At 39.2% G+C, this 27,772-nt stretch overlaps 1 protein-coding gene across 5 annotated transcripts in view; it reads right to left on the reverse strand.

Moving 5' to 3' along the window:
* Positions 1-27,772, reverse strand: part of SMAD1 (SMAD family member 1) — a 75,600-nt gene that overhangs the window by 22,965 nt on the left and 24,863 nt on the right. For 4 of the 5 annotated variants that reach the window (XM_077755921.1, XM_077755918.1, XM_077755917.1 and 1 more), the window contains one exon: positions 20,438-21,020. In XM_077755921.1, coding sequence (XP_077612047.1) covers positions 20,438-20,837 — 400 coding nt within the window. In that variant the 5' untranslated portion in view covers positions 20,838-21,020. Of the gene's footprint in view, positions 1-20,437; positions 21,021-26,518; positions 26,562-27,772 lie in introns of those variants that run through there. The other variant, XM_077755919.1, reaches the window with a different exon arrangement.

Raw genomic sequence — 27,772 nt, forward strand, 5'->3', positions numbered from 1 at the left:
AATCAGATGCTTAACCAACTAAGCCACCTAGGCACCCCAAGCTTTCTGTAGTCTTGATACCTGAAGGAGGGCTTGGCTTGGAATTCCTTAAGTTTCCTGAACTTTTTCCCCTGTTGCCAATTTCTGTATGATGCTTTTAATAAGTCTGATTTCAGGATGTTCTTGCCCTTTACAAACTATGTGCTCTTTTTACCTGGAGGCCCTGAGGACTTTTCTTTGTTTTGAAAGTCTGATATAATTTTACTAAGGTATGTCTCAAAAGTTCATCATTCTAGGTGAATTTTCCCAAGTAGTTGGTGGGCCCTTTCAATATATAAATTTACTTTTTCTCTAATTTCTGTTCTATGGTCCCTGGAACTTAGGAGCTCCATTCCAGTTGCTTTATCTCAGACTCTTTTTTACCTCTTTTCAAATCTCCCATTCATTCTTTAGTTGTTTTCCTGCCTTCTTCAATGAGTCTTATTACATTTTTAAAATTTTTGTTTATTTTTTTGAGAGAGCAAGCATGAGCAGGGGGAGAGGTAGAGAGAGACAAAGGGACAGAGAGAGAGAATCCCAAGCAGGTTCTGTGCCATCAAGGCACAGCCTGATGCAGGGCTCGATCTTAAGAACCATGAGATCATGACCTGAGCCGAAACTTAAGAATCAGATGCTTAAACTGACTGAGCTACCCAGGCACCCCTTACTACGTTTTAATAATAATCTATTCTCCCTTTGGCACACTGTGATTTATTCTTTCCTTATGAAATGTTTTTGTCTTAAAATTTATGTTGTGACTTCTATCAGCTGTCACTGACTTTCTTCCAATTTTTGTCCATTTCTGTAGTTTCCAAATTTCTTATTTCCCCCCAAATGAGGAAATTTATTTTTCATTATTGTCTTACACATTCAAGCCATAGACCGAAAGAAAATATTTGCAAGTCACACTGGTGACAAAGGATTGTGCCCTGAATATATAAAAAAAACCTCAAAACTTATTAATAAAAAAAAACAAACAATCCAATTAAAAATTAGGCAAAAGATGTGAAAACACTCTACAGCAAAGAAGATGACCTTAAAATCATCATGCTTACTGAAACAGGCCTGACACAAAAGGACAAATATTTTGATTCTATTTATATGAGGGGCTTAGAATACACAAATTCATAGATACAAAAAGTAGAGCAGAGGGTTACCAGGGGCAGGGAGAAAGAAGAAAAAAGAAGTTACTGCTTAATGAGTACAGAGTTTTTGTTAGGCTGATGAGAGAGTTTGGGGTATGGATAGTTGTAATACTTATACAACATTGTGACTTTATTAAATGCCATGGAATTGTACATTTATGAATGGTTAAAGTAAGAAGTACCATGTTATACATGACTTACCACAATAAGATTGTTTTTAGTAGGATGGACATACCAAGTGTTGGCAGTAGGGATTCTCATACATTGCTAACTGGAATGTAAAGTGGTACACCACTTTGGATAACATTTTGACGGTTTCTTATAAAGTGAAACACACCTACCATATGACCCAGCCATTTTCCTTCTAGGTATTTACCCAAACAAAATGAAATACAGATGTGTGTGTTTTATTTGTGAGAGCCGAAAACTGGAAACAAATGTTTACTGACAGACAAATGAAAAAACAAATTATGGTATATCAATACAGTAGAATACCACTCAGCAATAAAAGGTATGAAATACTGATTCATACGACATGGATGAATCTCAAAATATGCTGAGAGAAGGCAGACAGAAAGAGTGTCTACCATATAATTCCATGCATATAAAATCTAGAATATCCAAGCCAATGTATGGTGACAGAATGCAGAGCAGTAGTTGTCTGGGGAATGACAGTAACAGCTGGAGAGAGAGACTGCAAAGGTGCAGGAGTAAATTTTTGGAGGTGATGTGTATGTTACTTGACTGTGGTGATACTCTTAAGGTATATGTCAAAACTAATCACACTGTACTTTTTAACCATGTACAGTTTATTCTATGTGAATTATTCCTCAGTAAAACCGTTCAAAAAGTAAATGTGAAGAGGCAATTTTAAATTGTCTTTTACCAATCTTTAAACATAGCTAGAATGTTCCATTATTTATTCCTTTTCCAATCCCATCTTCAATGTTTGGGAACTATTAATCCGAGCTCTCAACAGTATATTAATACCCAAATAAAACAGCTTTGCCCTAACACCTCTATTTCTGAGATTATAAAATGTGTGTCTCCAAATGCAGAATCCCCATCCAGGAAAGGAATTCCAGTTGATTATCACAAATGACATACCAGCTCTTACAGTGAAAAGCAACTGATGATACCCAAAGTAAGGAGCTGCAAGAAGTTCCATGTTAAAGCGGTGAGGACACTTGAGACATAGAATCTGTTAGAAGTTAATAAGAACTGCAAGGTAAAAAGTAAATGGATATTCTGTATACTCTTGAAAGATGACTTTTCCATCAAATTTATCTAGTTTCATTTAACTCTCTAACAAATGGCTACCACCACTCTCTCACATTACCCTCAGAATCTGAGAGACATTTTTCCAGTGTCTCTTAACGTTTTTCACCAAAGTAAACAGCACTGACAGAAAGTGAATTCATCTGGGATCCCAGCAGCTCCAGTGAATTGTGAAATTACACTGACATTTTTCTTTATCTTAACAAATTCAAACATATTTTCTGCTCTACTCCTTATTACTTACCAAACATAAAAGTGGTTATTTTAAGTAACTTGCAATCAAGTATAAAATCGAATACTCCAGGAAGACGTGTGGTGTTACCTCTGGCTCTGAGTACCCAGAAAGGCACACTGTGAGGGGGTGGGTACCTTACTCTGAATGTACAGATCTCCTCATTACTCAGTGTGACAATTCTAACAAGTTATTAATTTCTCAGAAAACTATAGCCAAAAAATGACTGGTAACAGCAAGAAGGGAGACAACGTACAAAACAGATTCTAGAACTAAGAGCATTTATGTAGAAGCAAAGAGATATTCATCAAATCGATTTTAGGTGATCACCATATTCCACAGAATTTACATTAACACACTACTATCACCATAAATATCTGCTCTAAGCCTGGACCAGTGCTGAGCATGTTCTATCCACTTTGGAAATAAGAGTGTGTGGGGGGGTAACTTACTTAAGGTCACTAAGTATCAAGAGTTAGGAAGGCACAGAGCACCCTCTACCATGATGTTCTACTGCCTCAGTGACTCTAAGTCTCCAAGAACATTAAATTATGTTCTATATAGTTTAAGAGATGGATAAGCAGAATAAATTCCAGAAGTGTTTCTGACAAATTAAGGTCAATTTAAAGGAAAAAACTCTAGTGTAATTTAACAAGTTCAGTTATTGGATATTTCTAACTCCCTGATGACACATAATAAATGATGATCAAACCTAATGTGCAGAGTTGGAAGACTCAGAAGTAGGATGTCTGTATGTGCTGGCTTGCCTGGGACAGTCCCGATTTGTATTAATAGGTGACCCACGTCACTTTCAAAAGTGTCCTGGTTTGGACAACAAATTCTATGGGCATCCGAACTATAAAGAGTAACTACTGAAATTCAGGAGGAGAAAGAGCTGGGTCTGCAATGTGGAACAGGTGCTGGCCCTAGAAGGAAGTGTTAATGTGGAAGAGACACATGGAGGTTAGTGAGGCAGGGCCGTGCCTACACACACAAGCTGCTCTGGGATAGCCGGGCCCAGGCCTCTGTGGCCTGTGTGGGCCTATAAAGGATAATGTTGTTGCTCTCTCCCTGATGTCTCTTCAGCCTGCCCTCACCCCTCAGTCCTTGTTATTGCCTTCAATCAGTAATATTTCCAGTAAGGTATGACTAAGATATCAGTTTTCTTCTTTTTTTTTTTTAATGTTAATTTTTGCACGTGCACGAGAGAGAGAGAGAGAAAGAAAGAGAAAGAGAGAATGATCAGGGGAGGAGTAGAGAGAGAGGGGGGACAGAGGATGCTAAGCAGGCTCCTTGCTGACAGAAGGGAGCCCAGTGCAGGAATGGAACCCAAGAACCGTGAGTTCATGACCTGACCCGAAGTCAAACACTCAACCAACTGAGCTGCCCAGATGCCCCAAGATCTGTTTTCTATTGGGGTCAAAAGGAAAGAATAAACGAACACCCAGACGAATGATCCATGTTTGAAGGCACCTTCTATGTACAACTGATATTTCTTAGGTGAAGCGCTGATGGACTAGCTGAAAGAACTAAGGTTTGCAAAGTCTCGGCCTGACTCAGGTCAGGAACAGGAAGGTGACAGAATGAGGAGTCTCTTCCTTTCCATGTTTCAGGCTACTTCTATTTTACGGGAAACAGATACGGGAGCACGGACTCTTCTGGGGAATCAAAGTTCTCTTTGGTGTATCAAAAAGGTTACTCCTACTTGGCATCTTCCAACAATGACTAAGGTTTGCGGCTTCCCTTCAAGGGCTGCTCCTTTGGTTAATCTGAATTGCAAGAATCTCCTTGGAAAGAGGAGCCCAATGGTAAAACACCCTTCCTTACACACACTAATTTTTGATTTGAATAATTTAAAAATCAGACTGTGTTGTATCATTCCTATATTCTAGGAGTCCTAATCCTTGTAAAAACCCTGCCTGGCTTCACACCACCCCCTCCTCAGGTGCATCTGTGGCGGGGAGTAGAGGTAAAGGGAGACGCTTAGGCAATTTCACAATGCCTCCTTCCACCCACTTGAAAATCTCTAATTGCTGTAGGTCTTCAAACGAAGGAAGCTCTCTTCCCTTATTTCCTGACTAATCAAGAGGGAGAAAACTCAGACTGCTGCCATTTCTCAGAGATGTACCTCTGCTTTTCCAAGTTTTAGATCTCTCCTTCAGTTAAAAAAATAGATTCCCTTTCTCAGTCAATGGGGAAACCAAACTAAGAAAGTTTCAGGAGGCATTTTCCTTTCAGGAAGGGAGTTTCAAGAGACATTTGTGATTCTGCTACTGGACTCAGCTTTTCTGCGTTACCAAGACACAAGGCAAAGGAATGAGAAAGAAACACTAAAATTGGAAAGAGGAGCTGAGAGCTCTGCTAAGCATTCATGCACACCCTCTAGATTTGTGAGCTTTTTCAAGATTTTGAAGTACTGTTTGAAATTCTATCACCAAATCAGTGGTAGCCTGGTAATGACACCGATTACACAACCAAAGTTGTGACCCATTAAATGTTGGTGAAAGTTTTTTTTAAAAAACACACGAGTTCTAAAAAAGCCACCAGGCCCTTGCCTACATATGTCCACATACACATAATGGATAATAAGCTAGATGCTACCCAGTGGTACAGAAATGCTTTTTCAGTTCTGAGGACTTGGAAAAGGCATTTAGGTAACAGTAAAGACGTCCAAGTTCAGCCCTCGCTATGATAATAACTACTTTTGTGACTCTCAGCAAATCACTTAAACTTTTCAGAGTCTCAATCTCCTCACTAAAAAAAAAAGGGGGATTTGAATTCCAAGACCTTCTTGCCTAAATTCTGCAAGTCTTCTGACTGATGAAAATGCTGCTTTTTGTACATCTGGAGCTTCACATGTATAAAATTCAGCACCAGACCCCATCTCAATTGGGTCTCAGGATGCCTCAGTGAGGTCACCGAAGAGCAGGAAGGTGGCCCAGGGCTAACGGAAGAAAGGCCCGGGAGCAAGTCCAGGGGCTGCGGCTCTCCTGTGAAAACAAGGGAGGGCCAGCCTGCCGGAGCAGCTGTGCCCACTACAGTATCTATACTAGACAGATGTCCCTAGATACAGTGTGTGTTCAGTGACCTTCTAAACAGAAACATTTCAAGTAGAGAGTGGCGGAGAGGGTAAGCCACTTAAAAGTTAACAGCATATGCATTTATGAAATAGAATTCCTTACCTCAGGATGTGTCAGGGAAACTTTACACTGAAGAAGACTCTCAGAACCTTTAGTCAAGGTTGAATTTTAATAAAAATATAGCCCCAAATCCCTGAGTGCTGACATTTTATCTTTTTGTCTGCTTAGCGGTAGAGAGGCAACAGGAAGGAGGGTCTGGTATAACATTAATGTTCACCGAGCACTACATATATACCCACTGAGTACCGACTACAAGCAAGACCCTGCGCACAGCACTATGGACTTCATGAGAGATCACCGAGTCTTCACAAGCGAGGAGGGAGCGGGCTCAGCCTAGTTCAGTAATATAGACAAGGTCACAACAGCTGCTAAACAGAGGGCCAGGCTTGAATCAAGGCCTACTCATTGCTACCAGACTGCATTGCTCAGTCCTGTAAAACTGGAAAGAGATGCTGGAAGTTGTTTTTAAAATTCTTTCTATTCTTATGTTTAGTTTTTTGGGAGAACATTCTTAAAAAAATTTTATTATGTTTATTTACTTTAAGAGAGAGAGAGAGAGAGACAGAGTGCAAGTGGGGGAGGAGCGGAGAGAGAGGGAGACAGAATCCGAAGCAGGCCCTAGGTTCTGAGCTGTCAGCACAGAGCCTAACGTGGAGTGTGAGATCATGACCTGAGCCAAAGTCGGACGCTCAACTGACTGAGCCACCCAGGCGCCCCAAACATTTTTTTTAAAGTTACTACAGTTTTGCCTAAAGGTAGTAACTTCACAGTATTTATTTTCTAGGAATATATCAATTATTCTAAAGTACAAATACATTAATAGAAAACAAGTAGGTGAACACAATTTGAATATAAGCAGAGAAATGAACTGCATTCAATAACACTATCCTCAAGCTTAAAAAATAAAAGAAACCAAACCACAAAAAAACCCAGGGGTGCCCAGGTGGCTCAGTTGGTTGAGCAACTGACTCTTGATTTCAGGTCAGATCATGATCCAGGGATTGTGAGATTGATCCCCGTGTCAAGCTCCGAGCTGAGTGTGAAGAGCATGCATGATATTAAATTTACTTAAAAGTAGCCTTAAATCTAACTCAATTTCTGAGAATGCAACTTCCTAGGTAATTCTAGGCCAGTGATTCTTTTTGTACACTACAGCTGCTTTCCTTGAAAGACATCTTATCTGTGAGATTATATACCCAAAATATATTTCCTGTGACCCCATAACCTAGTGCAGATTCCCGTTCCAACCTGTTTTTGGGAGTAAGTGTCCTCCCACACTCACTTTGCCCAGCTGCCTCGAGCTTCTTGCCATTTTCATTTGCTCATCTCATACTTCTGTACCTTTTGTTTTTGTAAGTTTATTTATTTTGAGAGAGAGAGCGAGCATGCATGTACAAGTGTAGAAGGGGCAGAGAGAAGGAGAGAGAGCATGCATGTACAAGTGTAGAAGGGGCAGAGAGAGGGAGAGAGTCCCAAACAGGTGCTGCCAGAGTGGAGCTGTGAGATCATGGAGATAATGACCTGAGCCGAAACCAAGAGCTGGATGCTTAAGTGACTGAGCTACCCAGGCGCCCCCATACTTCTTGTACCTTTTTGCTCACTTGACCATATTTCCAAGTTTCAGTTCTTAATGTCATCTCCTTTATGGTGCACTTCTTGGTTTTTCTAGTCACACCCAATAAAAATGAATTCCTCTTTTCTTTGCGCCCCACAGCTGCCCACGCAGACTTCCATCATAAGGATCTCTAACACTTTATTTCTAATTTGACTCTACCTCACCCAGACCCTAAAGCCCTAGGGGGTAGAACTAAGTTTTCTTTTTCTTCTCTATTATTCAGTGTACAGCATGTAACAGATTCTTAATAATTTTTTTCATTTGATGTATGTTTATGAATTTTTATTCTTGGACCATTTATTATGAATTAATATAAACTGACCTTTCTCCACGTCCTCAGACTACCCACATCTGAATTAGCAAGACACTTATTTAAAAAGGCATATTCTTGCACCTCATCCCACATACATTAAGTCAGACAGTCTGGGAGTCTGGGTGCAGACTCCCTATGTCTCGAAGTAGCTGTGAAACTTGAACTTCAGTTTTCTCATCTTATGTCAAATTTCTAGAGATCATTCCTCTTCACCCTAAAACTCTATATAGCATCAGTTCCAATTCTCAGGTATACAGATTAAAATGACAATGATATAGAAGAGACCAGCAGGGCATTACACTAAGCTGATAAGAAAATTGATCAAGTGTCCAAATTTTTGGGCAGGTGGCATGGTATGACGGAACAAGCATTGGCTTTGGATCCAGACTGCCAAGGGTGCTGGGTGTTGAAGCAGGCAGTGCAAGTTCTCCCGTGTCTGCAGAGATAATGCAACAAGCCCCCAACAGCTCTGCGAGGCCCCAGTGCTGCAGCACAGGGCAGGCTCCCGAAGGCTGGCTCCCTCCCTGTCTCCTCTCTTTCCACCCTTACCCCAGGTTCCTTTCCGTTGCCTAATGTTTATTTGCTTAACTACCACAGAAGGAAGGTGCTATGTTATTAGAGCTTCAGAGCTTGTTAGAGGAAGAAAAACTTCAGAGTGTAAGCTAAAAATAACAGGAGAAAAAAAATCCTTCATAAGGTGTATACGGAGGAGAACAACAATAGAGGCGGGTTTTAGTTTCAGACTTCCGAACTTGCAACCCCTACTAGTTCTTTACTAGCCAATTATCAGAACCTCGCTTCTTACAAGAAAATGGGAATAACAGTGCTCCTTGCAGATTTTCTCTTCATTTAACATTTATATGGTGCTTATATATATATGCCAAGTGCTGTACAAATAACTCATTTGATCCTCCTAACTCTGACCTAGGCATTCATTACCTCCACTTTATAAAGATGGGCATGGAGAATGGAGATTAGCCTGCTTAAAAGAATATGACCAGCCCCCAGTGGAGCCGGGGTTCGGACCTAGGCATCTGGCTGCAGAATCTAGGCTCCTAACCACTGTGCTATGGTGTCTCTGTGTGGCACAGTCAAGTCCTCGGCCTACAGAAGGCACTCAGGAAGGGGAGGTTATACTGACACAAGCAGCTGGCATGGGGGGGGGGTCTAGTGTGCCTAATCATCGAATAGACACTATTGATATGTAAATGACCATCCCTCGGGGTCACACCAGGCTCTGTGGCTTAATTTGTAATTGCAGCTGAATGTAATTAGTTCTCATGATGAGTTCAAATTCGATTCCATTAAATCTATTCCATGACACAGATACTTGTTATCTAATGAGGAAGATTACTGACCAATGGGAGATAAACATAAATAGAGCCTCTATACACACCTGAAACACGGGGGTGGACTCTTACCTTACCATTAGGGACCCAACTTCGTGCAGCTGGTAAACAGTTGAGATTACACACTCTATTAGGTACCCTTCTCCTTCGTTAAATTGATTCAAGGGGAAAAAGCTACTTCTTTTGGAAAGCAGGGCAGTGTGGTGGCTAGATAGAGCATGGATCTTGGAGTTAGACTTCAGTCTGAATCCCAGCTGGCCTGTTGTAAGTCGTGTGACAACTTACTTACACGGCACCTCAGTGGCCCAGCTGGCACTCCACTGCTTACAGCTGTGGTCAGTATTAACTGAGAACACATGTGATGTGCCAGCACACTGCCTGGCACAGAGCAAGCATAAGAAGTTACTATTTTAATTTTCACTGTTACTATTATTATTATTGTAACTACAAGCATTAGTTTTCCAAAGATGTGTTTAGTGAAAATTTACTTGCATTACAAATTTCATTTTTATTCTGAAGATGAACACGGAAATTATGTTCCTTACTTCAGCCAATGTTATGTCTCAAGAATGCATACAGCCTTTTCACATTCATTATTTAATTCAATCCTTGCCACAACCCTGGGAAGTAGATATAATCACACCCTATCTCACAGGTGAGCAAACACAAATTCAAAGAGGACAAGTAACTGGCCCAAGGTCAAAGATAATCAAGTATCGAAATTTTAGTCCAGGTCTTGTGACCCGAGACTCCTCCCAACCATATTTTAACTTTATAAGAGAAATAATTATCTGCTTTAAATGGTCTTATTTGTCGTGAATGTACTAAGGAACTCCATCCCCTCCATTTACCAGTCAGCAGTTGGAATTCTACTGTGAATAAAAGCTCCTCCCCTTCCCCCAATTTATTTATCATCAGCATGGATTCCTGTATTTATCCCTAAATGGTTTATAATTATTTTGGATCCATAATTATTTTGTTGATCAACTTATCTCTGATTAAGCCAAGGGCAGCCCCTTCAGACTGACCCCCGTGTCCCTGTGACATGCTCCCGGCAGGGTTTTTTTTTTTCCCCCCACATAGCTCATTTTAAAATTAGCGCTTCCTTTTCTGATTTAAAGGTTATACTGTTTCAAAAGTATTTACCCAAAACTGTTTCCTAACTTTAATCATCATACTTAAATGTCTGGCACATCACCATACCCTGGATAAACCTCTTAGACACTCAAAGAAAGTGTCACAGAAAAAATACTTCTCAATCTGCTACAGGGCTAGCTAGACACAACCGTCAGCGAAATGGCAGGGAAACATAAAGCAAAAACATACAAGGCAACCCCACTCTGTTATCTTACACAGGTTGAACTTTTACTTACTAAAAACCACCCCCAAACTATTTACAACAATCACAGGCTCTCCTTTTGACCTACTGTAAGTGAAGACCCCCACAGACAAGCAGGCGGGAGGTGGTCAGGGAAAGGTGATGTGTGACTATAAGCCAAGTCACTACTTGGATAAGAAAGGCCTCCTTCGTGTGAAAGGGTTAAGAACTAGGAACACAGCATCTCTCTGAGAGCGGTGTTAGAACTGAGGTGGTGAGGCAGAACATAAACCTTCCCTTCCACTGTAAGGTCTGCTAAGATTCCAGGGCATAAAATTAATGATACAAACGATTGGGGGAAATGGGTGCCTGGGGGGCTCAGTTAAGCTCCAACTTTTGATTTCAGATTAGGTCATGACCTCAGGGTTCGTGAGTTCAAGCCCCACGTCTGGCTCTCTGCTGAGAGCAGAGTCTGCTTGGGATTCTCCCCCCGCCTCTGTCTCTTTCTCGCTCTCTCTCTCAAAATAAGTAATTTTAAAAAAAGAAGGAAAATTTGACAAACAGTCCTTTGTTTCCCTAAATCTTCTTATTTAAACACAGCCTGTGTTTCCAGACTCTAGATGTTTTATCATGGAAGTTACAGTTACTTCTAGTTATATAACCCACACCACGTACAACAGTTTGATGAAGAACACACTCACAATAGAGTATTACAGGCAGGCTTTGGTGCTAAGGTCACAGGAATGGAGAAATCCTGTTGAGGGCACTGATAATTAGGAATGTGGAAAGGGTGAGCAGCAAGTGAAATGTTTATCTGCCCATCTCCCACACATGAGGAAGAATCGCTGTTGACACAGTGGAAGCCCAGACCAGACTAAACGCAGGGGAAACAGAAGTCTGCAGTCTTTCAAACCAGTCCTAACACCATATCTAAGAACTACACTAATCCCCAGCCAACCTGGCAAATTAACAAAATTGGGTGTTGGTGCACTGTTTTTGTTTTATTTTTTATTTCCTATTCTTTAGATCCTCTGAGATTTTTTTTTTAACATTTATTTTTGAGAGAGACAGAGCACAAGCAGGCAAAGGGCAGAGAGAAAGGGAGACACAGAATCTGAAGCAGGCTCCAGGCTCTGAGCTGTCAGCACAGAGCCTGAGGTGGGGCTCTAACCAACGAACCACAAAATCATGACCTGAGCCAAAGTCAGATGCTTAACCAACTGAGCCACCCAGGTGCCCCTAGACCCTCTGAGATTTTTCACACTGTGCTCATGATACCCTATGGCTGCCCAAAGTACCCCAGGTCAGCTCTTTAAAATAAACATCCTCTCTTTCCTTCCCTAACTCTTCCCAAAGAAATCTCATTTTTCCAAATATTAGGACAGAGAGGTCTGATCATTTGAATAATTCAAGATTATTAGCCATGATGCGGAGTTTTTCAGGAGAACATTTGCATTTTGAAGTAGAAAAAGACAAAGGGATAGAACATACAGTTTGGGGAAAGAAATCTCCAGTCTTCTTTGGGCCTTTTGATATCTAGTACCAAGGAGACTGGAAGTTAACACTGAGATAATCAGCCTATGCATTAAACAAGCCAACCTTCCCTTCTGTTTCTCTCACATTTCTAAGTATCCATCAAAAGCATAGGGCACTCCAACATGGGGCAAATCACCTGTCACTCCTGTACCCAACCACATAAAACATTCCCAAACCTACCAAAAAAAATAAATAAATAAAATAAAATAAATCACTGTTTGAGGATGTTCCACATGTAGGGATAAGAAGCCAAAAAGCACAACTCAACATGTCTCATTATTTCACCCAACGCTAGTTTTCCTTAGAAGCCAAGTTTTTCCTTTTAAAATATTATCTTTTGCACAATTGTAATCTTGTATACATTACATCTTTCACTTATTATGACAAACTTTTTATGGTTTTTGAAATTGTTTTTCTTCATCAGCCATGCTTTTTTGTGTTTTGTGTTTAACAACTGCTAGCGGGTGAGTGTTCCTTTGAAAGCCCTATAATCTAGCAGAGGTGGACGGGAGAGTGCCGGATTCCGAATGAATCAGAAAGATCTGAGAATGCCTTCTCTTGCCCACCTAATGGTTGCAGAATCAGAAAAAGAATGAAGTGGAAGATAATGGTCAGGGAAGCAAAAGGATGAGGAAGATACTTTGTATAATCTGTATAGTGGTAATTATTTCAAATTGGAGTGTATTTGCCAACAGAAAATCCCATCTAGAAACAAATCACATAATTGTCCAGATATCTGCCTCAATTTATGTAGTTCTACAATTTTTTAAAAAGTAACCTATAGTAACCACTCTAACTTTTCTTATGTTCATCAATTAATAAATAGCACAAAACCAATGCCCCAAATACATGCACTAAAAACAGTTGCTGAGGAAAAAAAATCAGATTAAACCTCACACTTTACCTTTAAGAATACGGAATCTGCTAAAAGACTTGGGTATAAAATCCTACTCATAATTATACTACTTCATCTGTTTCCAGCAATATGGTAGATGGCAATGATGAAATTATCAAACACAAGCCAAAGGCCAATGACAATACCTTGGAGAAAAATTCACCATCTGAAACTCCATGGCCACTTGACTGTGTGTTGAGCTTGTACAGAAGCAGAATTTTCAAAAGAGAACTTCCACATGGACAAAAGAGTGGAGCCCTGAGTAGACTCTGCAAGAGCAACTGCAAAAGCTGGGGAAATTCTCCTTGCCCCAAGGTATCCCTCCTGCAGTCAGCCTCTGCTAGGGGCCTCAACGTCTCTTCCCCACCCCACCCCCCTTCACAGGTACAAATGCTTTGAAATGTACCTCTTACAGCTTTCAAAGCATTCTTCTTTCACCTAAGATTTATACACATCCCTCTCCTACACCAGAAGTATTATAGAACCACCCAGACTAAGATACAAATATACAGAAGCTATATATCGATCATAGCAACTCTTATGGAATGCATATGTGCTAATTTTCCTCTTAGCTTGGCCTTCCATCTTAATTTGTTTTCACTGGCCCACTACGTTAGTAACATTTTCTACTTTACTGTGTGTCTCTTATAAGCAGATTTAAATCCTGTGTACAATGAAATAAATATTATACATATATATCTGCGTGTATATCTGCACACAGTCTGGAACACAATGTCAAGATGTGTTAGAGTTGAGTGAGCTTTTTTGTGGCCACTCTCAGCCTTTTAAGAGTTAGCTGCATCCCCATGCCCAGCTTCTACTATTCGATTTAGCAACCTGTGCTGTTGTTATATACCAGCCTTTCTTGGGCAGGCATGGCTCCTGAGGAGTTGTAATATGTGCCATAAACTGAATGAAGAAAAATGAAGGGAAATTTGGATGTAGATACTTATCGGGTATGATGGTTAACTTTATGTGTCAGCTTGCCTGGGCTACAGGATGCCCAGATAGCTGTAAACCATTTTTTCTGGCTGTGTCTGTTGAGTATGTCCCCAGAGGAGATAAGCATTTCAATCAGTAGACTGACTGAGTAAAGATGATTGCTGTCACTACTGCAAGGTGGGCACCACACTATCTGTTTAGTGCCTGAATAGAACAAAAGGGCAGGGGAAGGGCAAATATGCTTTTTGTTTTTTTCAAGTGTAAGCCGGGACACCCATCTTCTGCTCTCAAACAATCAATGCTCCTGGTTCTCAGGCCTTTGGACTAGGACTGAGACTTATAACCAGCTTCCTGGTTCTCCAGCTTGTAGACAGCAGATCATGGGACTCTCTGGCCTCTATACTTGTGTAAGTCAGTTCCTATAATAAATACACACACACACACACACACACACACACACACAGATCCTAGTGGTTCCATTAGTCTGGAGAATTCTAATACATGAGTCATAATGCTTTAACTTTTAAGCTTAATTTTGTTAGCTAATTAATCCAAGATCTTCAGGACTTATGAATGATTATATTTTGATATCTGGTTTACAACTTCAATTATCAAACTCCTATGTATCACCATTCAGACAGATAAACTTGAGGGAAAAGTCAATACTTCTCTTCCACTTCCATCTTCCAAATGAATATAATAACATCACCCTAAAAAGAAAATTTTTTACTTGAATATAAATTTTTGTCATCATTGGCTCAAGTAAAAACACATCTGCAGTATGAAGAAACATGTATTTTTTAAAGATTTTCATTTTGGTTTTAAAAATTAAATCTCAATCCTTAAAGTATATGTCTTTTTAATACCCTGTGTACAAAATAACAAGTACACATAGAACATCTTTGCTGCATTTACCAAAGTACAATGGTTTTCTTGAGGAAAACCAGTAGTGTGATTGAGTCCTGAGGTGAATTAGGAGCTTTTACACAGTTCACTACTTTTCATTTTATTTAAAAACATTTTTTTAATGTTTATTTTTGAGAGAGAGTGAGAGAGAGAGAGAGAGAAAGCAAGCGAGCGCAGGAGACGGGCAGAGAGAGAGGGAGACACAGAATCCGAAGCAGGCCTGTCAGCACAGAGCCCAAAGCAGGGCTTGAACTCATGAACGGTGAGATCATGACCTGAGCCAGTCAGACGCTTAACCGACTGAGCCACCCAGGTGCCCCTAAATTGAAGTAACTGTAAACTCATCCACGTGCACTTGTAAGAAATAATTCGGAAAAATCCTAACCTGTATCCAGTTTCCTCCAATGGGAACATCCTGCAAAACTATAGAATAACATCACAATTACAATATAGACATCACTACTACTATTAAGACACAGAAAAGTTCCATCAACCCAAGGATCTCTCATATTTTCACCCTTTTACAGTGACACCCACTCCCCTCCTGCCCATCCCCTCCTCAGCCTCTGGCAAACACTAAGTTCATTCTCCATTTCTAGAATTTTAAGACTTTCTAAGATAAAATTTACCAAGCAACGAATTACATGGTGACTGAGGTAAAGAGTCAAAACTCTCATTCAGGCAACAGGTGAAGAGGCTTTTAGATGTATTTTAACAGCTGGGAGCCATTATACCAAAAAATGGAAGCACCAGAAGGTAACTCCAGGGAGTTAAAGATTGAAATTGAAATCTCAGAATTTCAAACTCAGGTTTAATATGCCCTTTCGATTAAGTTTAAAGTACAGAAAATAGTTTTCAAGAACGATGTGAAAACCATAAAAAATAAATGAGACCAAATAACAGGAAGTCTCCACAAAGGCATGTTAATATCCACAGTTAGCAACTGAATGGTCTTCTTAATACCACAGTTAGATGACTTACTTTACCACTGTCAGTATTTACTTTGGTAAAGAAAAGGAAAACCTATATTCAACCCAACCACTAATAACTAGCCTTAATTCTAAAGGCTACTAAAAGTCCAAGTAAACAGACACCTGTTACATCATCAAGAGGGTCATGGTCAGAAACTGCAGGAATTTTCTTTCCTGTAACTGTCCATACATTTGTAGAAAAAGAAATCCTTAATATTTTTTTACTTTCTCAAAGATGTATTTTTCAGTGATGGTCAAGGTAGTGCCTTTCACCAACAGAAAGGTTCTTCCCCCTTTAACACTCTTTACCATTGTTAATAATGATGAATACAAGTTGCTTCACAGTGCTTCTGTAACTTCTGGTTTTCCCTCCACTATAATTTTTAGACTTTTTTTATTTGTAACAAAATAAATGATATAGGTTAAAGAAAAAATACAATTCCTTAAATCCATAAAAGTATTTTTGGGGGTGCCTGGGTGGCTCAGTTAGTTAAGTGCCTGACTTCGGCTCAGGTCATGATCTCATGGTTCATGGGTTTGAGCCCCGCATAAGAGCTGTGCTGACAGCTCAGAATCTGGATCCTGCTTCAGATTCTGAGTCTCCCTCTCTGCCCCTCCCCTGCTCCCACTCCATCTCCCTCTCTTTTAAAAATAAACATTAAAAATTTTTTAAAATATTTTTGGTTAAAGGAACATTAAAAGAACAATCCTAAAACCTGCATTGGGTCAAAAACAAAGCATTCCTTTCTCCTCGAATCCTCCACTTCCTTAAATACACCTTATGACATTTTATCAGAGTGCTGATCTTAATGAATATCAGAGAGAAGGGAAGTTCTGGAAAGAGCAGGTCAATTTTATATCTGTAACAAAACAAAGTTCAAAATGATGAACGAAAGACTTCAAAGACAAGCCCATTAGCATCTTTTTGATAAAAGACAACTTCATCTAGTCAATTGGACTTGACTTGCCTAGGTGGTTCTCAAACTGTAGTCTGTGTCAGAATCACCCAGAGAGCTTGTCAAAACACTGACTGCTGGCTCCATCCCCAGAGTTCAGTTCAGTAGGTCTGTGGAAGGGTCTAAAACTTTGCATTTCTAAAAAGATCCCAAGTGATGCTGATGTTGCTGGTCTGAGGAACACGTACTTTGAAAACCACTCCTTTAAGCCTAGAGACACCCAGTTTTGTTGAATTTTTTTCCACAGGTCTCAAAAGGAATCTCTGCAGAAAAAATCAAGTTTGAGAAACCTAACTAATGCTTAAATTGCTAAATTGCTCTTTGAAATAATTTATCTACACAGTTCAAAGTAATTCAGTGTAGAGCTGTGTATCTATAGCTTACAATTCCAGACCCCCTGAGGTGCCTGGGTGGCTCAGTGAGTTGAGCATTTGACTTCAGCTCAGGTCATGATTTTACTCATCTTGAGTTCAAGCCCTACATTGGGCTCACTGCTCTCATTACAAAGCCTGCTTCAGATCCTGNTAAACAAATAAAAACATTAAAAAATAAAAATAAAAAAAATAAAACAAAAATAAACAAACAAAAAAAAAATTGCAAACCCTTTTGCCCTATTTCACAGAAATGATAACCAGGTTGTGTTCCAAAATGCTTACGTAACCCTGGGAGTGTAAGAGGCTCAGGCTCCCGTATTCTCTGATTTAGTGGGAGTTCTCCCTACAAGGTGCAGGTGCTGCTTCACTGTGGTCTCTGGAAAAAGGCCATTTGTTCTTATTCCCACATCAGTCACTTTATAATATGAAAAATATAAGTAAAATTCTGATATGTTCAAATTCAACAGATCTTGGCCTCAGCCTCAAAGTCTAGAACTATTCCATGCATGCCTCACAGATTCTTGGCTAACGGAAACGAAATGGCACTTGTAGTCTCAAATGCCTTCTTTTAGCTGGTTTTCCACCCCCCGCCCCATCAAACCTTTTATATGTAAGTTACTAAGAGTAACGAAATCATCTCAGTATTAATTTTTAAGAAAAATTTTTCATCGTGTCAGAGGTATTAGTCATAATAAGTGTTACTTCATTGTTAGTAATGAAATAAATGAACGAGGGAAAATGATGTTCAAAGGGCACTGGCAAGTTGAAAACTCATTTCCAAAAAACGGACAAATGACTATACAAAGAAATTAAAACCAGTAAAATGCTAGGTGCTTAAAGTAGAAATGCTAATAATATATGTGGTCCCTGCTCTCGCGGAGTTTTATTTACTTACTGCCTTGCAAGGAAGATGAACAAAAAGACAGTGTTAAGTGTGAAGAACATTATGAAGAAATTCAGATTGCTATGGGAAACAGAGACTAGCCTATCAGGAGGGTAGAAAAGGACGAATCAAGAGAAGCTTCTTGACCTCCTTCAAGCTTAGAACTGAAGGATAAGTAAGAGTGAGCTAGACAATGAGGGAGAAGAAACAAGTCACAGACAGAAGAAAAGAACAGAGCGTTCCCATATGACTCAAACACACAAGACCTGGAAGAGCGGGAAAAGAAGCTGGAATGACAGGCGGGCAGGACCAGAACGTGCAGAGCTCTATATACTAGCAATGGGAAACAGGAAGATAACACGGTCATAGCATGCATCTTAAAGAACTTTCTCTCTAGTGCAGATATTGGCCTGAAGGGGGTGATGGGTCAGGAGGCACAAGATGCAATGCTGCAGGGGTGGAGAGGAGCGGCAGCAGCATGGGTGGAGAAGGTACAGTGAATCTTAATTGTCTGACACACAGGTAACTTAATTTATAGGGACCTCAGTTTCATCATTAATGAAGCAGGATTAGAATCTTCCCTGTATATCTCCTCAAAGTTACTAAGGTGAACAAAAAAAATCACACACCTAAATAATCTTGTTTATACATTTTACTTATACACTACTTATTTCTTCTCCAAAGCTCTTAACTCTATTTCAATTTCTGGCTAAAAGCCCATGTATCTTTGTGTTGACTTTTTGTTTTTTAACTTGCCTCACGGCACATATAATAGGCAATAATGAATGTCTGCATTAGAATAAGGAGAATTCAGCAAAGTTGGTGGAAAAAAGCAACTGTGTGGCTTAGCAAAGATCAAACCTAACAAAATGTAACTTTTAAAAGGATACAATAAAAAATCCAACTAGTTATCTAGACATAAATCTAAAAAAAGATCTACAAGAACTTTACAGAGGAAACTTAAAGAAAAAGACCTAAATAAATGTAGAAAAAGCAAAATTAAGTCTATCCTTCCCAAATGAAACCAATGAATTCCAAAAAAAATTTCCAGAGGATTTTTTCACAGAACTTGACAAGGTAATCTGAAAGAATATAATACAGAAACCACAAAAATATAATGTTGAATGGAAAATAACAAATTGTGGATATTCCAATCAGTAATACTTATAAACATATAAAATAATATTATACGTTGCCATGGATTCATACATACAGAATAACAGTATAACAACACACATGAGAATGATGATATCAATTTTAACCAATAAATTCAGAATAGATAACGAAACGGGAAAAAAACAAATTCAGAGAGGCAAAAATTAGAGTTTGTAATCTTTTATTTCTTACGCTGAATGGATTCAGGGGTGTTTATTATACTATTCCCTAGTCTTTAAAAAATTCTTTTTGTAGGTCTTAAATATTCCATAAAAAACAAAAAAGCTTTTTTAAAAACCCACAAAAAGACAAAAAAAGAATGGCTTTTATTTGAGAACCATGTTATTACATGACCTAGCATAGCAGTTCCCAACACCAGTCCAATAGCTACTAGACACCATCTGAAGTATTTGTTAAAAACACGGATTACGAGGCTGTGCCAGAATCGGAACGTCTGGGAGGGGAGCCATGAGATTCAAATGCACAGCCTCATTTGGGAACCCTTGGTAACCACAAACTATTAATAACTAATCCATCAATCTGACAATTAGATATTTAAGTGCTTAAGATTGCCTAATTACTTTCCAACTGATGCAAACTGTCTAGAATGTGGATTTTAACTTAAGGGCAAAACCATACAAATTTTAAAGCATATTATACCACCAAAAAAGGTCATATATGTAAAAACTAGGAATATCTTCTAAAGTAATAGTATCTAATGATTGTATAGCAGAATATAATTCCTTCATATCCTCCACAGGGAGCAAAATTCCACCAGAGATGATAAAAGCTGCTATCCTTAAAAATAAAGTGTACAAGTCATTAGCAACTGCACTTAAAGATGTATCTCCCTCAAGTATGCAGACAGCAACCCCACGTTTCTTTCCTTTCTGAATTTTATTCCCCTGTAATAAAATCACAGCGAAGTTTATCTACAGAAATGCAGAGAACCAATGAGAAACATAAAAAAAGAAACCATTCATAGAGTTGTCAGTATTGCTATGACAACTGTGCCTTGCTCCGAAGACATAAAATTAACTAGAGAGGACTAAATTTTTAGAGTGCACAAAACCTTCACGGGCTACACATTTCCTCCTAATATTTAAAAATCACAACTACGGGTGCCTGGGGGGCTCAGTCAGTTAAGCATCGACTCTTGGTTTCAGCTCGGGTCATGATCTTGCAGTTCGTTTGAGCCCTGTATCAGGTTCTGCGCTGGCAGTGCGGAGCCTGCTTGGCATTCTAGCTCTCTGTCCCTCCCACGTGCGCTCTCTCCCTCTCAAAATAAATAAACGAACTTTGGCAAAAAAATAAAAATAAAAACCACAACTAAAAGCACAAAAAGGGATTATTTTCCTATTTTAAACAACACGAATCTGCTAAATGCATCAATACAAAAGAATTCACTTACCAGGACTTTCTACTCGCTTATAGTGGTAGGGATTGATGCACACCTCCTTCTGCTTGGAACCAAAAGGAAACTCACAGCATTCCAGTGGTTTTAGTTCATGGTGGCTCTGAAGATCAGGCCAGCGCCAGACTCGGCAGTAAATGACATGAGGCAGTCCCTTTCGGTGGGAAACTTGCAGTCTGCCATCCAGAGAGCGAGGGATGGTGACACAGTTACTTGGCTGCCCTGGGCAGCTCAAGGCCTTTTCCAGTTCCTCCATGGCACCTTTCTTTTTCTTCAGTTTTTTCACCAAAGCATCAACAGCTTTCTCTGCCCATTTTTCTTCTTCGTCACCCTGTTTCCACCCAAGAAGTCTCTTCACAGCTGGACTTGTGAAGGAAAATAAACTTGTCACGTTCATAATGACTGCACTAGTTACACACTCCTTGTATACGGGGGACTACAGGAGTCTCCAAATGCAAAAGCACAAACGGAAGAGATTTCACTTTACTGACATAGGATTCTCTTTAGCTTCTTGGTCTTGAGGTCCCAAAAGTAGAAATTACCATTCCTAGTGTTTTAAAAAGTAATCCAAAATCAGCACCTAGAAGAGAAAAAAAGGGAAACAATGTTTAAAATAATCACTACTACAAAACCACAATTCACTGAATAATTACTATGGGCCAGGTACTATTTTAAGTACTTTTATGTATTACAATATATTATGGATTGAATTATGTCCCCTCTAGAATTCATGCTGAAGCCATAACCCCCACAGCAACTGTATTTGGAGATGGAGCCTCTAAGGAAGTAACTAAGGTTAAAGGAGGTTATGAGAGTGGGGCCATGACCCGGTAAGACTGGGGGCTCTACAAGAGGAAGGGCTCTACCACCTTGCACACACACTGAGGAAAGGCTAAGTGAGGACACAGAGAACAGCACTCACAAGCCTGGGGCAGCGTTCTCACCAGAAACCAAACTGACTGGACCCTTGATCTTGGTATTCCGGCCTCCAGAACTGTGAAGAATAAATTTCTGCTGTTTTAAGCCGCCCAGTCTGCGGTATTTAGTTGTGGCGGCCCGAGCTGACTAACACTCGGTGTTTTTAAATAGTCTTTACAGTGCGGTAATATAGTTGCTGCCATCTTACAGAGACACAGTTTATTTTTTTAATTAAAAAAAAATTTTTTTTTTTTTTTGCATCTTGACATTTTTAATGATTGAAATCTTTTAAGTACACACAAAACGAATGGGAACTCTTGGCTAAGAAGGTAAAAATTCAGTATAAAAGTTCAGTATAAAAATTCAGTATAGTAGTTGCTTCACTGAAGGGTCAACATAAGAACAACCTATGAGCTTATCACTTGGAACAATTTTACAGATGAAAACATAAAAGCACTGTGCTGCTTTTACTACTCTAACTTCTTTTTTTAAATCTCTTCTAATTTTTCAAGTTTAATTATTTATTTATTAATTTATTTACTTTTAATTTTTTTAAGTTTATTGTCAAGTTGGTTTCCATATAACAGTCAGTGCTCATCCCAACAAGTGCCCTCCTCCATGCCCATCACCCCTCTTCCCCTCTCCCCTTCTCCCATCAGCCCTCAGTCTGCTCTCAGCATTCAAGAGTCTCTCATGGTTTGCCTCCCTCCCTCTAATGTTTATTTATTTTGAGAGAGAGAGAGAGAAAGAAAAGAGAGAGAGAAAGGGTAGAGGGGGAGAGAATCTTTTTTTTTTTTAATAGTTTATTGTCAAGTTAGTTTCCATATAACACCCAGTGCTAATCCCAATGAGTGCCCTCCTCCATGACCATCACCCTCCTTCTCTCTCCCCCACCCCCATCAGCCCTCGGTTTGGTCTCAGCATTCAAGAGTCTCTCCTGGTTTGCCTCCCTCCCGCTCCCTCACTGTTTTTCCCCCCTTCTTCTCCCCCATGGTCCTCCATTAAGTTCCTCCTAATCCTCCTATATGTGCAAACATATGATATCTGTCCTTCTCTGCCTGACTTATTGCACTCAGCATAACACCCTCAAGTTCCACATCTTCTTGATCCATTCATCAGTTGATGGACACTTAGGCTCTTTCCATGTTTTGGCTATTGTTGAGAGTGCTGCTATGAACACTGGGGTACATGTGTCCCTATGCATCAGCACTCCTGTATCCCCTGGGTAAATTCCTAGGAGTGCTAGTGCTGGAGCATAGGGGAGTTCTACTGTTAATTTTTTGAGGAACTTCCACACTGTTTTCCAGAGGGCAGTTTAAAAAGTAGCAGGTTACTGCTCTGAGACAGAAGCAGTAGATACCTTCATGCAAAAAGGTCCAAGTTCTCAACAGATATTGTAATGTTTTACCCTCAGATTCACTGAGGGTAAGCTCTAAAGATGTATTTCAAACACACCTCAATCAATNAAGAAAAGAGAGAGAGAAAGGGTAGAGGGGGAGAGAATCTTTTTTTTTTTTAATAGTTTATTGTCAAGTTAGTTTCCATATAACACCCAGTGCTAATCCCAATGAGTGCCCTCCTCCATGACCATCACCCTCCTTCTCTCTCCCCCACCCCCATCAGCCCTCGGTTTGGTCTCAGCATTCAAGAGTCTCTCCTGGTTTGCCTCCCTCCCGCTCCCTCACTGTTTTTCCCCCCTTCTTCTCCCCCATGGTCCTCCATTAAGTTCCTCCTAATCCTCCTATATGTGCAAACATATGATATCTGTCCTTCTCTGCCTGACTTATTGCACTCAGCATAACACCCTCAAGTTCCACATCTTCTTGATCCATTCATCAGTTGATGGACACTTAGGCTCTTTCCATGTTTTGGCTATTGTTGAGAGTGCTGCTATGAACACTGGGGTACATGTGTCCCTATGCATCAGCACTCCTGTATCCCCTGGGTAAATTCCTAGGAGTGCTAGTGCTGGAGCATAGGGGAGTTCTACTGTTAATTTTTTGAGGAACTTCCACACTGTTTTCCAGAGGGCAGTTTAAAAAGTAGCAGGTTACTGCTCTGAGACAGAAGCAGTAGATACCTTCATGCAAAAAGGTCCAAGTTCTCAACAGATATTGTAATGTTTTACCCTCAGATTCACTGAGGGTAAGCTCTAAAGATGTATTTCAAACACACCTCAATCAATAAAAACTGAAAGTGACAGAAAAAATACAGTAGTCTTAACATGTTTTTGGTTTATTCATCAAGTATCTCTTATGCTAAAAGGAAAAGTAGTTATATTTATACTATGTAAACATTACAAAATTTGGGGGTATTTATTCAGTAAATAAGCCTGTGCCGATGGTCTATAGGGCAAGTAAGGTAGAAAACTTATTTGGTTTTTGTCGATAGAAAAGGAATGGAGCACATGAACACATACTGTACCAAATTCTTTGGTCCAGTTGTCTCATTTAAACCTTCCATTTACTTCTCACCAGACAAAACGAGAAAAAGTGAGAAAGCTTAAAGTGGGTAATGTAGCACAAATTCCAGCTAAGATGTAGGAGAGGATGTAACCTCCTCCCAAGAATCACTCTAAAAGCTAAGATATAAACAAACACAAAAGCCCACTTTAATTTTAAATACATCAAAGAGCAACCAAGGTCCTCAGGACTAGAAGGCTAAGATGCTTAGAATGGAAAGGCCATGATGCTTTTCTTTTCCTCTGCTCAAGGCACTTAACACTGCCTGCACTGTAAGGAGCAAGGGGCCTGCTAGCTGAGCTGAAGAAGGCTCAAGAACGAAACAGAGATTTCAGTGACCTTATAGAGTGAAACCCCAAAGGGGCATGCTCTAGTGTAAGGGCAAAAAATGAAATGGACCAGTTTTTATACTGAAACACAGCCCGAAATCATCTTTTTTTTTTTTTAATCATCTTAATTGGCAAGAGTAGAGGAGTAAAAAGCTGTTAAAGAAGCAATATTTGTAGACACTGGCCAAGAATTTTCCAAAACTGACAACAGACATCTAGACACAGATCCATGAAGCCCTACAAATCCCAAGAACGATAAATACAAAGAAATCCCTAAGTTTTGATGGATCATATCACAGTAAAATTGCTGAAAATTATGACAAAAATCTTTCAAAAAGACACCTTAATCTCAAATAAGTACAATAAGGCTGACGGCTGACATTCCAACAGAAACAAAGGAAACAAGAAGACAATCACAAGCATGCAAATGTAAACAAGTAACTAGTAACTTAAAATTCTATCCTTAGTGGAAAAATCATGCAACAGTGATTGTAAAATAAATGTGTTTTACAACATGCAAAATCTGAGAGAACTGATTTCCAGCAGGAGTTTGTGAGGCAGAAGGAAAAAGATCCCAGAAAGAAGCAATGGGAGGAGAGAATGAAGAGCTCCAGAAAGGATGAACAGAGTCTAAATGAGTACTAACTTTACAAAACAATAACAGGAATCTCTTGTGGTATTTAAAAAATAGAATTAAAATGCATGACACACACACACAAAAAGCAGAAAGGAATAAATGAAATTAATGTTCTACAGTCCCTGTATTACCCAGGCTGTGATAAAGCACTGAATTATTATTGATAAGTCTTGTCATAATAATTAAAAAAGCTGCTGAAATAATTTAGAAACTATAAATGTAATAGAGAAGTTATACAATATAGAATTCTTTTCAAAAATATGATTAATCCAGAAGTTAAAAAAAATACAGAGTTTTTAAAAAATATATGATAATCCAAGAACTTTAAAAGAGAAAAAAAGAGCAAATAGGTGGGACAAACAGAAAACAATAGATTTAGTTCTGATCCCCAAAGAATCATTAGTTATTTAAATATAAATAGGCTAAATATGCGAGTAAAAGATGGATAGGAATGGATGGAGATCATACCTAATTCTACTGTATTACAAGAGACACACATTAAATATAAAGGACAAGGAAAGGCTGAAAGAAAAAGGATGGTAAAAGATACACTATGCATATTCTAACCTAAAAAGCTGCTAGAACTATCCAAGAAGACAGAATAGACTTCAAAAACAAGCATCATCATCAGAGATTTAAAAAGACATATTTCATAACATTAGAAGAGTTGATCTAGGGGTGCCTGGGTGGCTCAGGTGGTTAAGCCTCCGACTTCAGTTCAGGTCATGATCTCATGGCTCATGAGTTAGAGCCCCGCGCCGGGCTCTGTGCTGACAGCTCAGAGCCTGGAGCCTCCTTCGGATTCTGTGTGTGTCTCTCTCTGCCCCACCCCCACTTGCACTCTCTCTCTTAAAAATGAGTAAATGTTAAAAAGAAAAATTTTTTAAAGCTGATCTACCCTGAATATAGCATAATCTCAAATTTTCATATAAAAACAGTGTCAAAATACATTAAGCATAAACTGACAATACAAATGACAAACCCATAATAAGCTTGGTGGGAGATTAAAATGTAAGTGATAAAACAAGTAAAAGAGAATCAACAGACATTGAAGACTAACATCTTTAAAAAACTTGATCTAATTCATGTACATAGATCACTGCACCCAATGACTATAGAATACATACTTTCAAATATACATAGAGCACTTACCCAAATTGACCATAAAAAGACCTATAAAGCAAATCTCTGCACATATCAAAACCAAACTCTATGTCTTTGAGCGCAGTATAAGAAGTCAGCAACAAAACCACTGTTCCTGAAAATAATTACACTTAAATAATTTATAGGTCAAAGAAGAAACTACAGTGAAAATTAAAAAACGTATTTACCTTAATGATTATAAAAAATACGACACATCAAAACTCAGAGGATGTGGCTTAAGCCATGGTTAAAGAAAATTTATAGTCTTAAATGCATAGATTAGGGGAAAAAAAGATGAAAACTAATGCTCTGTGTATCCACCACAAGAAATAAAAGGAACAGTAAATTAAACCCAAAGAAAGTAGAAATCAGGAGAAATTAAAAAAAAAAAAAGCATAACAGAGAAAACTTACAAAATCAAAGCTGCTTCTCTGAAAATACTAATAAAATTGGATAAGCCTCCAGCAAAACTGGTCAGTAAAAGTGAGCGCACAGATTACCAACAATAGGAATAAAAGGAGAAATAATTACTAATCCTCAGAGTTAAAAAGATAAGGATTACTAATTGCTGTCACAGCAACCTACGTACCTAGAGGTACTTTGTGGTAGTCTGCTTGAGTCCCTCATTTCAGGAAAGTGACTGAGGAATTCAATCTTAGTATCTTCCTATCCTCGGAGCCCAGAAGTGTACCTGGCACACAGTAGATTCTCAATAAATGTTTAATGAGTAATTTGGCTCCCTGAACAAATCAGAAGGCCAAGCGTGGAATTTCAACTTTATTCAATAAAATATTAATAAATATTACTAAATAAAAAATATCACTCAATGGGATTTAGGGAGTCAGTTATTTCCTTTTTCAAAGTAAAGAGTTTTACCCAAATTTACCAGTTCTTTTGAAGCTGGTATCAATTTCATTTAACAGAAAAGGGAAGAGAAAACAAAGCCATGCTACTATCAAAAGTCACACTTGGTCAGAGTGTACCTATGAAACAATCATTTACTTTTAGATTAGCTTTGCAAAAGAACAAGAAGGACAACTTCTTTCTAGTCCTCTCATAACAAATTAAGAAGGGAATATATTTCTTCTTATTCCATATTGCCTTTTCTTCTACTCCAGTAACTGTTTTTGTTTTTTTATATTTTAGCCAATGATTTTCAAATAGAAGGGGGCTGAGTTTATATCAAAATCACCAGGGTCTATTTCAAACTCTACCAGTGACAGGCTACACAAGGCAAGTATGGGGGTGAGATTAAGAACCACCATTCCAGACTCTTGTTTTCACTATTTGAACTGACGCTCATTCAACAAAGCTGTACTGAGTGCCTGCTAAGTGCCTGGCACTGTGCTGTATGTACGGGGACAGGGGCAAAGATGTCTGTATGCTAAAGGGGCTCACAAGCTGAGAGAAGAGCCAGTAGGTAAACAACTCTCTCTGGGGCAGGCTGCTGTCCCGCTAATGCTAAAGGCTTGGGTTGAGACATGAGAGGCCATCTCCAGGGCCTCATCCAGAAGGATGGTGTGACTGTATAGCACGGGAGGGCACGAGCACAGGAGTAGACGGGGAGGCCCATGTACTTGCATTTGCCCCTGCATTTGCCCACCAGGAACTAACTAGAACACTGTATGAGAAAAGCTCTAAAAAGAGTATAAACAAGAACATATAAAAGAAGAGAACAATTAATTCCAAGGATTTCAGGAAATTTTCCCAAAGGATGAGTAGAATTTTATGAAACAATACAGCTAACATTTTGAGCTATCGCTACCTGACAGGCACTGTTCCAACACTTCATATCTACTAACTTAACGTTTACAACAAACCCTCTGAGTAAACACTATCATTT

This window comes from Crocuta crocuta, unplaced genomic scaffold (assembly GCF_008692635.1).
Source record: "Crocuta crocuta isolate KB4526 unplaced genomic scaffold, BGI_CrCroc_1.0 scaffold112, whole genome shotgun sequence".
In the NCBI taxonomy this organism is placed as follows: domain Eukaryota; kingdom Metazoa; phylum Chordata; class Mammalia; order Carnivora; family Hyaenidae; genus Crocuta; species Crocuta crocuta.